We start from the raw sequence: 16766 nt of genomic DNA, 5'->3' as shown, positions 1-16766 counted from the left end.
ACATAAAAAACAATCCTGGTCAACCATAAAATAACTTAATACTTACAAGAAACACAAAAAGGATCTATCTAAGGCGATATTATTTAAACCTTAAAACAATTTTTTTAAGTTGGTTAAGAAACAGAAAGGGATGACCAGACGGTTAAGCCATTTACCTATGGCTTTAGGTAAATCAATATAGAACTATTTCCAAGTAGCCACACACAAGCTGTCTTAAATGCCTACAGAATTGGATTAATAAAAAATTATGGCTGGGCACGGTGGCTTATGCCTGTAATCCCAGCACTTTGGGAGGCCAAGGTGGGCGGATCATGAGGTCAGGAGGTGGAGACCATCCTAGCCAACATGGTGAAACTCTATCTCTACTAAAATACAAAAAATTAGCCGGGTGTGGTGGCGCGCACCTGTAGTCTCAGCTACTCGGGAGGCTGGGGCAGGGGAATCACTTGAACCCAGGGGACGGAAGTTGCAGTGAGCCAAGATCACACCACTGCACTCCAGCCTGGTGACAGAGCAAGGCTCCATCCCCACCCCAAAAATATTATATTTAGATGTACAAGGCAAACAAATAAAGCATGGCTATCAGCCAATAGCTCTTATTGTTTAGTCAGATTTATTGAGGTATAAATTACATACAGTGAAATTCACCCTTTTTAATACAGTTCTACAAGTTTTGACAAATGCATATAATCATGTAACCAGGAATACAATCAACGTACAGAATAGTTCCAACACCCTCCAAATTTCCTCATGCCACTTTGTAGTCAGCAACTCCCTCCAACCCTAGGCTCTGGCAACCACTGACCTGTTCCATAGTTGTGCCTTTTCCAGAATGTCATACAAATGAAATCAATATAGTATGTACTTTTGATTCTAGTATCTTTCATTCAGCATAAAGCATTTAAGATTGATTTATGTTCTTTTATGTATAAATACTTCATTCTTTTTTGTTGCTAAGTAATATTCTACTGTATGGATATACCACAGTTTGTTTATCCATTCCCCTGTTAGGATTCTGTATAACTTCCAGCTTTTGTGATCATCAATAAAGCAACTATAGACATTTGCATGCAGGTTTTTGTGTAAGTATAACTTTTTATTTCTTTTGGGTAATAATCAGGAGTAGAATAGATAGGCAGTCACATGGCATGGATATTTGCCCCCTCCAAATCTCATATTGAAATGTGATCCCCAATGTTGGAAGTAGGGCCTGGTGGGAGATGCTTCGGTCATGCAAGTGAATCCCTCATGAATGTCTGAGTGTCATCCTGATGGTAATGAGTGAGTTCTCACTTTGTTAGTTCATACAAGACCTGGTTGTTTAAAGAGGCTGGCACTTCCCACCCTCTCCCTTGCTACCCCTCTAGCCATGTGATATACCTCTCCCTCTTTGTCTTCCACCATGATGTGGGAGCTTACTGAGGCCCTCACCAGAAGCAGATGCTAGTGCCATGCTTCTTATACAATCTGCAGAACCATGAGTTAAATAAATCTCTTTTCTTTATATATTGCCCAGTTTTGGGTATTCCTTTATAGCAACACAAATGGACTATAGATGGTATTGGTGTATGTTTAACTTAGAAAGATATGCCAAACTGTTTTCCAAAATGGACTTCTCACCAATCAGAATGGACATTATGGGTTGCTTCCACTTTTTGGCTATTATGAATGATGCTACTATGAACATTTGTATATAAGTTTTTATGTGAACATATATTTTCAATTGTCTTGAGTATATACCTAGAAGTGGCATTTCTGGGTCATATAACTCTTAGGCTAACCTATTAAGAACTGTCTAATAATATTTTCCAAAGTAGGTGCACCATCTTACAATTGCACCAGCAGTGTATGAGGGTTCAAATCCTCACAAACATTTGTTATTATTTGCCTTTTTTAATCATAGCCATCCTGTTGGGTGTGAAGTGATGTCTCATTGTGGTTTTGATTCCATTTCCCTTATGACTAATGATGTTGAAAATATTTTTATGTGCTTATTGTTTATCTTCTTTGGAGAAATGTCAATTCTAAATGATTTGCAGATTTTAAAATTGGGTTATTTGTCTTTTGATTTTTGAGTTTTAAGAGTTCTTTTTATAGTGTAGATACAGGTCCATATCAAATTTATGACTTACAAATATTTTCTCTCATTCTGTGGGTTGTCTTTTTACTTTCTTGGTAGTGTCCTTTAGAACATGAAAGTTTTTCATTTTGATTTATCTTTTTTTTCTTGTGCATTGATGTCATATCTAACAAAACTAATGCATAATTCAAGGTTATGAAGATTTACACCTGTATTATCTTCTTAAATATAATTATCTTTTTTGCTTTGCTGGATTAAATTTGTTTTTTTTTTTTTTTTTTTTTTGAGGATTTTTGTGGTCTGTGTTCATGACTGATATTAAGTTGCAGGTTTTTCTTTTCCTTCAAATTTCTTCATTTAGTTTTGGCACCAGTGTAATGCTCATCTCATAAAATGAATTGATTCCTCTTCTTTTGTTTTTTTTTTTTTGTGTGTGTAAGTGTTCATAAATTCAGGGTTACTTCACTTCTAAATGTTTGATAGAATTAATCAGTGAAGCCATCTGGGCCTGGAGTTGTCTTTGTGGAAAGACTTTAAACTGTGAATCCAATTTCTGTAATAGAGGTAGAATTATTCAGATTATCTATATCCCCTTCAGTGAGCATTGATAATTTGTGCCTTTTAAGAAATATGTGGGCTGAGCACAGTGGCTCATGCCTATAATTCCAGCATTTTGGAGGGCAGAGGCGGGTGGATCACTTGAGGCCAGGAGTTCAAGACCAGCCTGGCCAACATGGCAAAACCCCATCTCTACTAATAATACAGAAATTATCTAAGCATGGTGGCAATATGCCTGTAATTCCAGCTACCTGGGAGGCTGAGGCAGAAGAATCGCTTGAAACTGAGAGGCAAAGATTGCAGTGAGCCAAGATCGCCCCACTACATTCCAGCCTGGGCATCAGAGTAAGATCGTGTCTCAGGAAAAAAAAAAAAAAAAGAAAGTCTATTTTATTTAAATATCCTGAGCTTACAGACATAAAATTGTTTGTAAAATTATCTTTTTTTTTTTTTTTTTTTGACTGTCTGTGTAGGATCTGTAATGACATCCCCTCTTCTGTTTCTGGGAATGCATATCTTCTCTGTTTTTTTCTTCATCATTCTGGCTAAAAGTTTATCAATTTCATTGATTTTTTTTTTTTTTTTTTTTTTTTTTTTTTTTTTTTTTTTTTCAAAAAACAAGCCTTCGTTTTCATTGATTTTTCTCTCTTGTTTTTCTGTTTTCAATGTCATTGATTCTGTTCTTTATTTCTTTACTTTTGGTTTAACTTAATTTTTCTAGTTTCCTACAGTGACAAGTGGATCATATTTAGTCTTCTCTATTATAAGCACTTAGTGGTACAAATTGCCCTCCAAAGACTAATTTAGTTGCATCCCACAAATTTTGATACGTTATGCTTTAGTTTTTATTCAATTCAACATAATTTTTAATATCCCTTGGGACTTACTCTTTGACCTATGAATTATTTTGGAGTATGTTATGTAATTAAGTATTTAAGGATTTTCTTACCAATTTATAGTTTAATTTTGAAGTGGTCGAAGAACCCTAGTTGGCAAGATTTCAAATCTTTTAAGTTTATTGAAATTTATGTTATGGCTCAAAATATGGTCTATTTTGGTAAATATTCCCAATGTACTAGAAAAAAAAATGTATACTCTACTGTTGTGGGATAAACTGTTCTGAAAAAATCAATTAGATACACTTGGTTGCTACTGTTTTTCAAAACTTCCATATCCTTACTGATGTTCTATCAGTTACTGAGAGAAAAATGCTTTAGTCTTCAACTATAACTATAAATGTATCTATTTCTCCTTTCAGTTCTATCAGCTTTTGCATCATTCTGAAGCTCTGTTTTTAGGTGCATACATATTATGAGTTATTAAGCTTTCTTGGTGAATTGACGCCCCCCACTTTTATCATTATGTAATGTTCCTCTTTATCCATAGTAAGATTCCTTGTTCTGAAGGCTGCTTTGCAAGATGTCAATATAGTCACTCCAGCTTTAATTGGTAACTGAATGGTATACATTTTACTATCCTTTTTACTTCTAACCTATTTATGTCTTATTTTTAAGGTTGGTTTCTTGCAGACAGCAAATATTGTTGTTTTTTTTCAATCATCCCTGACTCTGGCTTTTACTTGGGGTTCTTAGGCCATTTAAATTTCATGTAATTATTGATGTATATCATCATTATCATTATTTTTAGAGATGAGGCCTCACGCTAGAGTGAGTGGTGCCATCATAGCTTACTGCAGCCTTAAACTCCTGGGCTCAAGTGATCCTCCTGCCTCAGCCTCCTAATACTCTGGAATCAAAGGCATGAGACATCAGGACCACTTAAGGTATATTATTAATATGCTACTAATTATTGATGTGATTTGTTTAAAATCAGTACTACAATTATCCTGTTTTTTTTTTTCTTCTCATTTTCTGTCTGCTTTTCATTTAGTACTTTTTAATTCCCTTTATCTCCACTACTGTTTTTATTATTTATTTTATTTTTGAGACAGGGTCTCACTCTGTCATCCAGACTGGAATGCAGTGGTGTGATCATAGCTCACTGCAGCCTTGACCTCTCCAGGTGTAGGTGATTCTCCTACCTCACCCTCCTGGGAAGCTGGAACTACAGGTGCATGCCACCATGCCTGGCTAATTTTTATATTTTTTGTAGAGATAGGGTTTCGCCACAATTTCCCCCAGGCTAGTCTCTAACTGCTAAGCTAAGGCAATCCACCTGCCTTGACTTTCCAAATTGCTGGGACTATAGGCATGAGCCATGGTGCCTGGCCTGTTTTTATTATTTATGCCTCTGTTTAAAAACTTCTAAATCACTGCCCTAATTTTATAATAGACATGCTTAATCAATCTACCTTCAAATACATTAAATAAGATCACCCAGTAGATCTTTTTTGAGAAACTTGTGTAAAAACATGTAACTCAAGAAGCTCTTAAGGAGCTTTTGTTTAACAATAAATAAATAGGTTATAAAGATCTCCATACAATCAAAAATTTCTGTTCACCGAAGGAAGTGACTAAACCAATAAATACTGTCACACCTAGTAAAAAAATTTTAAACTAACAATCATATAGTACTATGTATCACAGAATATATTTCCTTATTCTGGCTTCGAAACAATGTTGTAACATGGTTATTACTATTACCATTTAGTTTGATGAATGTTTAAAGTAGAAACTATTCAAATTCAGTAACAGTAGAATTGAAGAACTTTCAGGCTAGAGTAGATCTATGTCTTAAATGTTAGACCTATTTCAGTCTAGTTATACTAGATATTTTGAATCAATGTGAAATAGTATTGTTAAACATTCATTATTATTTTCATTTCATCCATGCAAGAAACCTAAGTAGTAGGTAGTAAAGGCAACATGTGACAGATGATGAAAATTAGGTTTATCAAAGTGACTTGTATACAGAGCCATTAAGCAGAAGAGCCAATATTAGAACCCATGTTTTCTGATCTCATGCTAAGGAGAAGCTGAGAATAGAATTTAAGGCTAGGGAGGTCAGAGCCACACAGTGCAACTTAAGGGTCAGAAGTCTCAATTCTGAACTGCTTGATTGGATTGGTTCAAAACCCAGATGAAATACATTGCCTATATATCCACATTTTCAATTATGCATCAACATTATAAATTATAATAATTATAATAATTATAAATTATTCAATTATGCATCAACTGCTTGATTGGACTGGTTCAAAACCCAAATGAAATACATTGCCTATATATCCACATTTTCAATTATGCATCAACATTATAAAGGATACTCATATTTATATGACTCAAAACTAACCTAATATTCAAATATTCATAAATTACATGAATCTTCTCAAACTGATAAGTTAACATCAACAAAACTGCTAAACTGGCCATTATATTTGAAAAGTGCTTAACAAATACTGTGTGTACATATAACACAAGTTAAATATAGCTACATTTCAAAAAGAGAAGCCTAAGGAAATTCATGTTAATTTGACCAAAGGCTTTATCTATCTAAGAAGATAAAACAGTATACTTTCTTACCATAATATTGTAGTTGACATTAATGGTCTCATCTTCATGGGGGGCATTCATCTGAACAGGTTTAACCGCATTCTTTCCTTTCCTTACAACATCATAAATGGGATTTCGAGGTCGCTGGTTCAGTAAAATTTTTTTTAGTTGTTTTTCCAGAAGTTGTGGAGCATCATTAACTACTTCAAAAACTCCATAATCTGCATTAAATCTAATTGCTTCTGAAAAGGTCTGCAATATAAATTTGTAGAAATTAAAACTTTTTTTAAACCTGGAAACTCAGTCTCTAAGAAGACTTGAGGTTTACATACATACATGCATATCTCACAGAGTTTTGTGTTTTTAATCATTCTGGCTTCCTTTTTAGTAGCTAGAAAATCCCTTGCCTAGAGGTCAGGGAATCCAATGAACTCTTCCTAGCCAATGTACTCATGCCATGAGTGTCACGGTATGCTGTGGCAGAAATTCCCTTTTTATAAACATCTTACCTCTGTGATTATTTGAAACTGGAGAGCAATATATACCTGGCTCTACGAAGCAATGTTATTCTCTTAGAAGGGGGATGATCACTAGGGAAGAATGAGTAAAGGAAGAAATAATGCTCCCATTATATCTTTCATCCTTAGAAGCCATGAAAGCTAACCATCTCCCTTGTCCAAAAGGAGAAATTTAAGTACAATATGTTCTTCAGTTAAGACTATTTCAACACCATCCTTCGCACTGTGACAAAAAAGAGAGAATAAAGAAAATAACATTTCTGAGGCTTTTGTCAGTCATTCTAAATGCTGCCAACTTTTATTTAAAGCCAGTCAGTTGATATACAATAGTTAGGAGCCTTGAGTTTGAATGCCAGCTTGCCAATAAGTAGCTCTGTGACTCTAGGTGAATCACTAAACACCTTTGGGGCCTCCACTTCCGTTAAGAAGTAAATGGAGAATTGGCCATGTCTTTTCCCATTTGTCCTCCAAATCTAGAATCAGGTCCCTTTTTCAGAATATTCGTTTATTTTAGGGTACCTTCAGTGAACTGACTACACATGTAGATTAATTTATACATGCTTAGGCAAGTGGTAGAAGCCATTAAACTCTTCCCCTTGGATCAGTACATGTTCTAAGTAGAACATTAATTCAGGTTTTACTAAGGCATTGCTAGATATACTATAGTTGTAATTTAATAAATGGCAGAATTTCATAGTAAAGTTAGAACTAGAAATATGTGTGTATATACATAAATTTTAACGTCAGATAATATCACCTCTCTAAAGTTTGATTGTCTCCCCTTCTGAGGAATTTAAAGTACATGGATGATAGAATTCAAGATTAATATCAGTCCACAGTCTCAAAAGCCTTTGGACTAAGATTTTCTCCCAAAATGATAAGTATTGCTCAATGAGCAAGAAAGAATAATTAGCCATAAATTGTATATAAAGTTTCTTCAATAGATATTTCATTAGTTGCCCACTGCATCTGTCTTTCAAACATGGGATTCAAACAGGCACCATTTACCTAAATGACATAAGTAGCAACCCTAAACTATGCTATCTCTAATCTAAAGAGATAAAAGAGTCTGCTGATATTGCAGATCAGATTTATCCCATTGGAGAAAGGAAATTAATTAAACTTGGTAGAGAATGACATCAAATATTAATGGGGGTAGAAGAAATTAAACCATTTAAAGTGAAAGACCATCTAGAAAATATTTCTTCTAGTTCTGAGTATCCATGGAACAAGAGAACAAGCTTGACTTTTATTTATTGTTTTCCTTTCTTTTTTTCTGCCTCCTACCCTCTGACCTGGTAGCCAGAGGAACTGTGATAATCCGAAGCAAAGAATGTTAATTAGTTGGTTCAATGGACAAATAAAACATTTCCTACTAATCAAGCAAAAAGTGCTCAAGTAAAAAAACTAAGAGGGACTGTTGATATCTTAAGACCCTAGTAATCAATCTTACTTAGTAGTAGTGAATAGTTAAGGTATAGTTGGCAGAAATAATGAAGATGATAAGGACTATTTACTGAATGTCTATCATGTGCTAGGCATGTGATGGACATTTTATTTTTTTTCTTTCCAACTTCTAGGTTTAAGGGGTATATGTGGAGGTTTGCTACATGGTTAAATTGCATGTTGCAGGGGTTTGGTGTACAGATAATTTTGTCACCCAGGTAATCAGCATAATACTCAATATATAGTTTTTCAATCCTCACCCTCCTTTCACTCTCCATCCTCAAGTAGGTCCCTACAATAGTCTGCTGCCTCCTTCTTTGTGTCCATATGTACTCAAGGTTTAGCTCCCACTTATAAGTGAGAACATGTGGTATTTGGTTTTCTGCTCCTGCATTAATTTGCTTAGGTTAAAGGTCATGATGGACACTTTAAAAGCACTCTCTTGAATCCTTCCACATTCCCAACATAGCTCTTTACAAAAAACTGATGGTAGGGATGGCTAAGTGATGGTCCATGGACTCAGAGCTATAAAGTGCTAGATGATCATGGTTATGGAAACAAGTCTGTCTTGTCTCAAAGCAGAACATTTCTTCTTTACTACACTGCCTCGCATATGACAAAACTAGTGTGTACTGATCACTTCTCTATGCCAAGTATTTGGCTAAGTAGTAATCCTATGAAGTTAAGGTACCTGGGATTCAAAGTGTTTTGATTCCAAAGCCTATTCTCCTCTTATCTACTCTGGTTTTACTAGTAAAGGCACAGAGTTGTGAAGCAACACGGTGCATGGGATAACTAACTCTATGCAGCCTGATTCTAAAAAGGATAGCTGCATTGACATGTATGTACCTATGCAACAATCCTGCATGATCTGCACATGTATCCCGGAATCTAAAGTACAATTATATATATGTATAAATTAAAAAAAAAAGAATAGCTATAGTTGGAATAGTTTAAGGAATAGAGAAGAAAGACTTGAAGTAGATAAGGTAGTATAACCAGATCACAGAAGGTTTTTTGCATGCCATTTTTCAGAAATACAGGTTTTATCTTAACCCTCTAGGAAGCAGGGAGGCACGTGAACATCCTAAGTAGGGAAGTAACATAGTTACTTCTAATTTGTGTTTTAGGAAGGTTCTGGAGTGGTCTGGGGGATGTAATGGTTGCTTCCCAGCTCATGAACCGGTGGGGTTGGCTGCTCACATTCTACAAACAGAATCATTGCCACACTGGGGAGACCAGCTGTTACCTCAGAGCTACTGCTACTACTTTGCAACCAGGTTTCCTGTAGGAATTACTAACACTCTGGATGGGATACTGACCCTGTTACACACAGGGGCCAGGACAGGATTTAAAGCAGGTAGTTAACAATTACTTTTATATTTAACTTACAAAGCAAAACTGCAGCCGAGAAAGGTTAAATGAATTCTTCATGGCTTTACAGCAAGTCCCTAATGAGCTTACAACAGAACTCTGGAGTTAGGACTATGAAACTGCTTTAAACCTAGGACTGACCACGTAATTTTAGTTAAGGTTCACTGTGGATGCTGTGGACTGCCACACTCAGGATCCATTCCAACCTCCTGAAATGAAAAGTCTGGAAAAGTAAAAACACTATTTCTCAGGCTCCCTACAGCTATGGATATGTGATTTAGGTTCTGCTACTCATATGCACTTATAAAAATACTTGAATTCTGAATGGAGCTAGAGGAGAAAGAGGCAGAGTGTATCCATTCTGAGGAAGAAAGTGTATGTAAGTACATGAAAGCGAGGAAGAGGAATGGGTTAAAAAGAAGTACTTTACAGAAACAGCACAGTAAAAATAACAAAAGGAAAATTAGAATTATGTTTATAATAAAATGACATGTAATATTTCTATTTATTATAAAAAAGAAATGTGAATGTATATGTAAAAATATTTATACTTTTTAAACTTAAGAATTTCCTTCTGTGGAATTAATTTAAATGGAACAGAGATCTTGCCAGGGGAAAATAAGTGCTTTTGTATTTGAAAAGCCATGCATTAGCTTAGATCTTGGAAGGTCTTTAAAAGCACTGTGATATTAAGATTATAAAAGTGGCAAACAACTATTTCAAAGCTTCTTCCAGTTAATTCATTTTACCAATAAAAAGACAAAGTGCCAATTATTGCCCTAAACATAGAGGATACAAAGATGAATAAAACATTATTTCTGCCCTTGAAGGAACAAGTACATGATCTTTCATTTTTCTCTATGATGAAGAGTCAACAAAATACTGAAATAAATTAAAACTTGTACAAATGCAAATGCCAAGGTGAAATATGTCCCCAGAGACAAGGGTAGTAATACTAGAATATCATGTCTGGTCTGGTTATCATACTTTAAAAGAGATTTGGCTAAACTAGAAACTCCAGAGAAAGATAAGCAGAAGTATTAAATGAGAGAAATGTTGAGCAAATCACTTTGTCTTTCTGAGACACAACAGGTAAAAAAGGGGTTGTAATTAGATAAACCCAAGGTGTTTTCCGTGTTTGATACTCCATTGGTCCAGATGATTAATGTTCCAGAAAAAAAGTCTGTATCTTCTGCTCTTTAGTCAGAGCACCCAGCCCCACGATTCCTTTGTTAGTTCATTCATTTATTCAGTAAGTATTTATTTAATTCTTATTATCATAATATCTTATTTAATATATTGAGTGAACCAATACAGGGCATTCTCCACAAAGCCCCAAATGAAATGCATAAGACAGAGATCCTGCCTCAGAGCACACATAATCCAGCAGAGGAAGACAGATAAGTAAATATAAACAGGCAGTAAAGACCCATCCTATGAGGGAAAAGGATGCAGAAGTCAGCACATGAGGTGAAATCATATTTAGTCAAGATTATCCCTTAAAATCTGGAAAGCATTGATAAAGTTGTCTTCAACAATCTTCTCAAAAAGTTCCTAAGTCAGTTGTTCCTCTGGATTGAAATAGGTCACTGATTCTTCATTTAGGGACTGGATAATGAAGGGGTGGGCTTGTGTTCAAAGCTCACACTGTACGCAAAATATGTATGTTTAGCACTAGAATCACCCTTAGCAAGATGAGATGACAACATACTGTAAAAGGAAGGATGGATGACACCCAGTGAGGGAAAGGCAGTTTCTCGTCTTCCCTCTTACACCCTCTCCAGGACACATACATGTAGATTGGCGCAACAGACAAAATCATTGTCACTCTTTAAATCGCTCTTTATGTCACTCTTTAAATCTTGTTCTCTCTGCAGAACATAAATAGTTCAATTTGAATAAGAATGAATGCATATTGCAACTCCAGTTTAACACAGAACAAGCATAATAGAATGTACAAAGTAATGTGATGGCACAGAAGGATTCATTAACTATTAATATATTCGGCTGGGCGTGGTGGCTCATGCCTGTAATCCCAGCACTTTGGGAGGCCGAGGCAGGTGGATCACGAGGTCAAGAGATCGAGATCATCCCAGTCAACATGGTGAAACCCCATCTCTACTAAAAATACAAAAAATTAGCTGGGCATGGTAGCGCATGCCTGTAATCCCAGCTACTCAGGAGGCTGAGGCAGAAGAATTGCCTGAACCCAGGAGGCAGAGGTTGCGGTGAGCTGAGATCGCAGCCATTGCACTCCAGCCTGGGTAACAAGAGCGAAACTGCGTCTTAAAAAAAAAAAAAAGAAAAAAAAAAAAAAAAACTATTAATATATTCTAGAAATTAAGGAAGATGTATAGGGAAGGTGAGCTGCTACAGTTGCATCTTGAAGAATGAACAGGCAATGTCAGGTAGACAAGGGAGAAGAGGGGAATTCAGCAAAAGGAGCAGCCAATGCATCAAGATAAAGGAACATGATACCTACTATGTACCCACAAAAATTAAAAATAAAAGATATCAGAGCACAAAATAATACGTTACATTTGGTGAACTACAAGCTGTGAGATATGTTCAACTTTAATAATTGAGGGGAGAATAGCAGAAATAAGATTGGAGAGAAAGGACAAGTTTGTTGAGGACCTACTATCATATGCTGCAACTCTCAACTTACACTATTAAATCAATGGTTCTCATAGGGTAGTTCCGAGATCAGCAATATCTCCATCACCTGAGATCCTGTTAGAAATGCAAATTCCCTCCTAAGCAAATTAACACAGGAACAGAAAACCAAACACCACGTTTTCACTTATAAGTGGGAGCTAAACATCAAGTGTTCATGGACATAAATGGCAACAGTAGACATTGGAGACGACTAGAGTGGGGAGGGAAGGGTGGAGACAGGGGCTGAAAAACTATCGGCTACCATGTTCAGTACCTAAGTGAGGTTTCATACCCTAAACGTCAGCACTGCACAATATACCTAGGTAACAAACCTGCACATGTACTCCCCTGAATCTAAAATACAAGTTGAAAAAAAAAAAAAAGAAGACATGCAACTTATTGGTCCCCTCCCTATAACAAAAACTCTGGGGGAGGAGCCCAGTATTTTGAGTTTTAACAAACTCTCTGATCATTCAAACACATGCATATGTTTAAGAATCACTGCTTTACAACAAGGGGGAGCCACTGAAGAGTTTTTAGGTGAGGAGAGGCAGAATCCAGAGGAAGACAAACTGCAAAGCCACATTCTGTTGGTTACTTCGTGCTGACTCTCATGGGTATTCGCATATGAGGTGGTGCCAGCTGTCTGTATTTGATACCCAGGAGAAAGTTCCCTGGTCTTTCGTTAGTACCCAAATTCCTCTTTGCTGAAAAAGAAGCTCTCTTCAACTTCCTTTGTTTTTACCATTTCTAAGCTTATCTATAAAGCTCCTATAGTTTAGTAAGTAACAATACAAGACACATAGGGTATGAGAGACAGAAACGAATGATGTAGGAAATCTTTTCTCCAAAGAACTGAGCTGGCTGATTTAGAGAATGCTCAAATTTGAATCATATGACAGGAAAAACCTTCAGTTTGAGCTTCAAACCCAATACTCCATAAGATGTTACAGGCTGCTCTTTTCCTTACTTAATTTTCTTATTTCAAGGATATCATTTTCCAAATATTCCAAAATGAGTTGACCTGAAGGTGGTGAAAGCTAACTTTGCAGTACTAGTCATCCATGTGCGAAAAATATTTTCACAGAAAAAGCAAGTGCATGAAAATATTTTTACCACAATAAATTGCTGGTTCCACATTTCTTTGAAAAGGGGAGGGAAAAAAACCTGTGAATAATTAGTGATGTACTTAAACTGCCAGCCCAGCACCAATGAAACTCACTGGGTGCCAAATTATTTAGCTGAACAGTATTTAAATTAGAAACCAATGACTAGGTTAATTTAATACATGTTAATCTCTGCTCCAACTCTGTCTTTACTAATTGAGCTCCAAAGCTATATTTTAAACATGCATCCCTATTCAGTGAATGGAAAACATCTGACTACTTGAATGTAACAACTCAGTTACCAATAACAACTTCTTTTAATCTAAGTTTTATTGTCATTTTAGATGTTTAACCATAAACTGTTTACTAGACATATTCACCAATGGGATGGAAGGAATATGTGCCACATAAAATGTATGGAAAATATCCTTACTTAATAAATGACTTAGGTAATGCGAGTGCTATAAGTTTGAGCTACAAGTCTTATCAAAACAGCCAGAGGTATAAACACTGAACTAAGCAGTTTCCTAGAGCTCTATCAACACCTGTAAAAATCAATTTCTGAGTATTTAGATTTTGGCAAGGGAAGACCCTAACGCTTCATCCCCCTTCATCCCATATATTCCCCCAAAATATACTCTTTCTCTCCCCACTGGCCCCCCACAACAATCCATCTAGCATATAACTCCTTCATAAAGCTGCAAGAAATTATAATTGTTTACAGATTTTAAAAAGTGTGGAGAATCAGTCCAAAAAAATAAGTTATGGTAAAATTCCAACAGCGCATAGCTAAACATGGTCTGGCAAACACATGGCATACATATCCTTGCAAGGAGGGTATAGAACAGGCCACCCCTTCAGCTTCTGCAAACCATAAATGTCACAAACATTTGAAACCACCCACAGAGGACCAACCTAAATCTATGTGGGCTCATCTACTCAATCCCACAACAGTCACTGAGCATAAAACACACAAAACAAAGCCAAAAGGAAAAAAATGTTTTCACACTATAGCACAGAAGAAAACTTAATAAGCAAACACTTGTCCACAAAGAGTTGACGGCAAAAAACCTCCCAGACACCAAATGAAAACAATATCTGAATGTGAACTTGGCACAAGAACAAACGGAATGAAGTTATGAAAGCTAGGATTTGGAAAGTGCCATAATCATTTATAACAGCAGCAACTGTCCTGGATTCCCCTCATCAAAAAATAACATGGAGGCAGGGTACCAGCCACCAGTTTCTGGATCTTACAATGTGTCCCAAGGGCTATAATGGTGTAATGGAAAGAAATGGTGTAGGAGCCAGAACACCTCATTCCTAGGCCCATTTCTACCACAATTCGGTTATGGGACCTTGGGCATGTCATTACAGATATGGAAAACATCTCAGAAACCATCTTAGAGATGACCTAAGGGCCCTGTAATCTGTAGGGCTTGGGCTATTGTTTTTGATGGGGGCTGAGAGTTGGGGTGGATGAGGAAAGGAGGCAGGAGAAAAAATTAGAAGGTTTACTTGTTTATATTAAGTATCTTACATGGAAGATGTTGAAATGAAAACAGAATCATAATTAAGAAGCTTTGGGAGATACAGAAAAGACCTGTCCTTACCCTCAGAAAAATTACAATGTAGCTCCTGAGATAAAATAAACAGAAGAAGGAAATTTTCTTCGGTCAAGAAAGTCCAATCTCCCACCATAGATATATATACATATATAGAGATACACACATACACACACACACACACACACACACACACACACACACCTGATATTCTCATGATTTTCTCACCTCTACCTGAATACCTCCAATCACATGATATTTACTCCTTCACAAGTCAGCCCATTTAATTGCTGGAAAACAAATTCTAAAGTTCCTTCTAATGCTAAGTGAAAATCAAATCAATTTCCTTCACAAATGTTGGCTCTGGTTCTGCACTCTAGTTTCACAAAATATGTTAACCCTTCTTCCTCAATCAAATCATAAAATATTTTAAAAGGACTACTCCATTCCACTTCTGCCACCCATTCCCAAGCCAGGTTAAACACCAAACTTCTTTCAACCCTTCATTTGGCATGGTTTCCAGAATGATCATTGGCTAAGTCTCCGTGACTCTGGTTTGGCAGAGCAACTTTTAACATATGGCACCAAAAACAGAACACAACTGGCCAACATGGTGAAACCCGGTCTCTACTAAAAATACAAAAACTAGCTGGGCGTGGTGGCACGTCCCTGTAGTCCCAGCTACTCAGGAGGCTGAGGCAGGAGAAGTGCTTGAACCCAGGACGCGGAGGTTGCAGTGAGCCGAGATCCCGCCACTGCACTCCAGCCTGGCACCTGGCGACAAAGTAAGATTCTGTCTAAGAAAAAGAAAAAAAAAAAAAAAGGAACACAATATTCCAAGTCTGACAATTCAACCCTATTCAAGGAAACATTTATTGAGTGCCTTCTGTGCTCCAGACTAATATTTTTCTTGATCTTGTCTACAGTTCTATTGACCAACAGTTCTATTGACCACACTATCCCTAAAATCACATTAGCATTGTTTATTTTAGTCCATTTCATACTATCAGGATTAAAACAAGACAAGATTATCTTATCCAAATCATCAGTTTACTCCTCTGCTGCCAGTTCTATAGACATCATAGCATAATGGGACAATCAAAAGTTTTGAGCCCTTTGAACTTGTGTGGACCATTATTTACTAGAAGAGTGACCTAATACTGGGACTTGCAACTTTTCATCCAACTCTCTCTCTGATAAAAATAAATTTAAAAAGGCAAAGCCAATGACAGATTTGTGTGGCACATAAGACTATCCTCTAGATTGACGATCCACCAATCCCATTAAAGAGTGATTGCCTGTTATGCTTCAGGAATGGAAGGTGAGATGGTCTAATTAGTGAAGGAAAAGAAAAGAGAAGCACTAAACCTGTGCCAGGCACTTAATATACATTACTTCATTTCATAATAATCTTGTAAGATAGTCATATTGTCTTCACAGAGAAAGAAATCAAGGAATTGAGAAAGCAAGGTTTCTAAGATCACACCAGTAAGAATGGAAGAGCTGGAATCAAATACAGTTCTCTCACTCCTATTACCAACCATTACATGGTGAGATTTGAGCGTGGGAAGAGGTATGGTCAAGATGGATTGCTGGGCTAGTGGAGGCAGGAGAGAGTGTGCAGGATAGCACAAGTAGTGTGAAGCAAGAAATAAAGCCAGAAAGATTAAGTTGAAGCCAAATTACAAAGGTCTTGAATTCTATACTAGCAAGTTTGGAATTCAATCTGTAAGTTATTAAAAATCAACCCCTGCTGCTTATGTTTAGTGAACCAGTTCAAATATTTGAAAACTAATTTCACAGATAATGATAAGGTCTTTGGAGACAAAGCACTATAAGTGGAGCATGTGTTGAGGTTTTTATTTTAGATAGGGTTGTTAGGGAAGGCTTTCTAAACAGAAGGAATTTAAGTCAGGGAGAAAGTAATACAGATATCTCAGAGAAGAGCATGCCAAGTTGAAAGACCCTGAGTATATTTGGCATATGCATGCTTGAGAAACATAAAGAAG

The 16766-nt window shown here is 36.4% G+C and overlaps 1 protein-coding gene across 10 annotated transcripts in view; it reads right to left on the bottom strand.

The window, feature by feature from the left end:
* The window catches only part of RGS22 (regulator of G protein signaling 22), a 140678-nt gene that overhangs the window by 108553 nt on the left and 15359 nt on the right, over nt 1-16766 (bottom strand). For all 10 annotated transcript variants that reach the window (XM_032248155.1, XM_032248186.1, XM_032248163.1 and 7 more), the window contains one exon: nt 6121-6342. In XM_032248155.1, coding sequence (XP_032104046.1) covers nt 6121-6342 — 222 coding nt within the window. The remainder of the gene's footprint in view (nt 1-6120; nt 6343-16766) is intronic.

The sequence above is a fragment of the Sapajus apella genome, unplaced genomic scaffold (genome assembly GCF_009761245.1).
Source record: "Sapajus apella isolate SASKATOON/1434 unplaced genomic scaffold, GSC_monkey_1.0 scaffold3, whole genome shotgun sequence".
NCBI lineage: Eukaryota > Metazoa > Chordata > Mammalia > Primates > Cebidae > Sapajus > Sapajus apella.
Note: the sequence above shows the minus strand (reverse complement) of the source record. Positions and strands in the feature narration are given on the sequence as shown.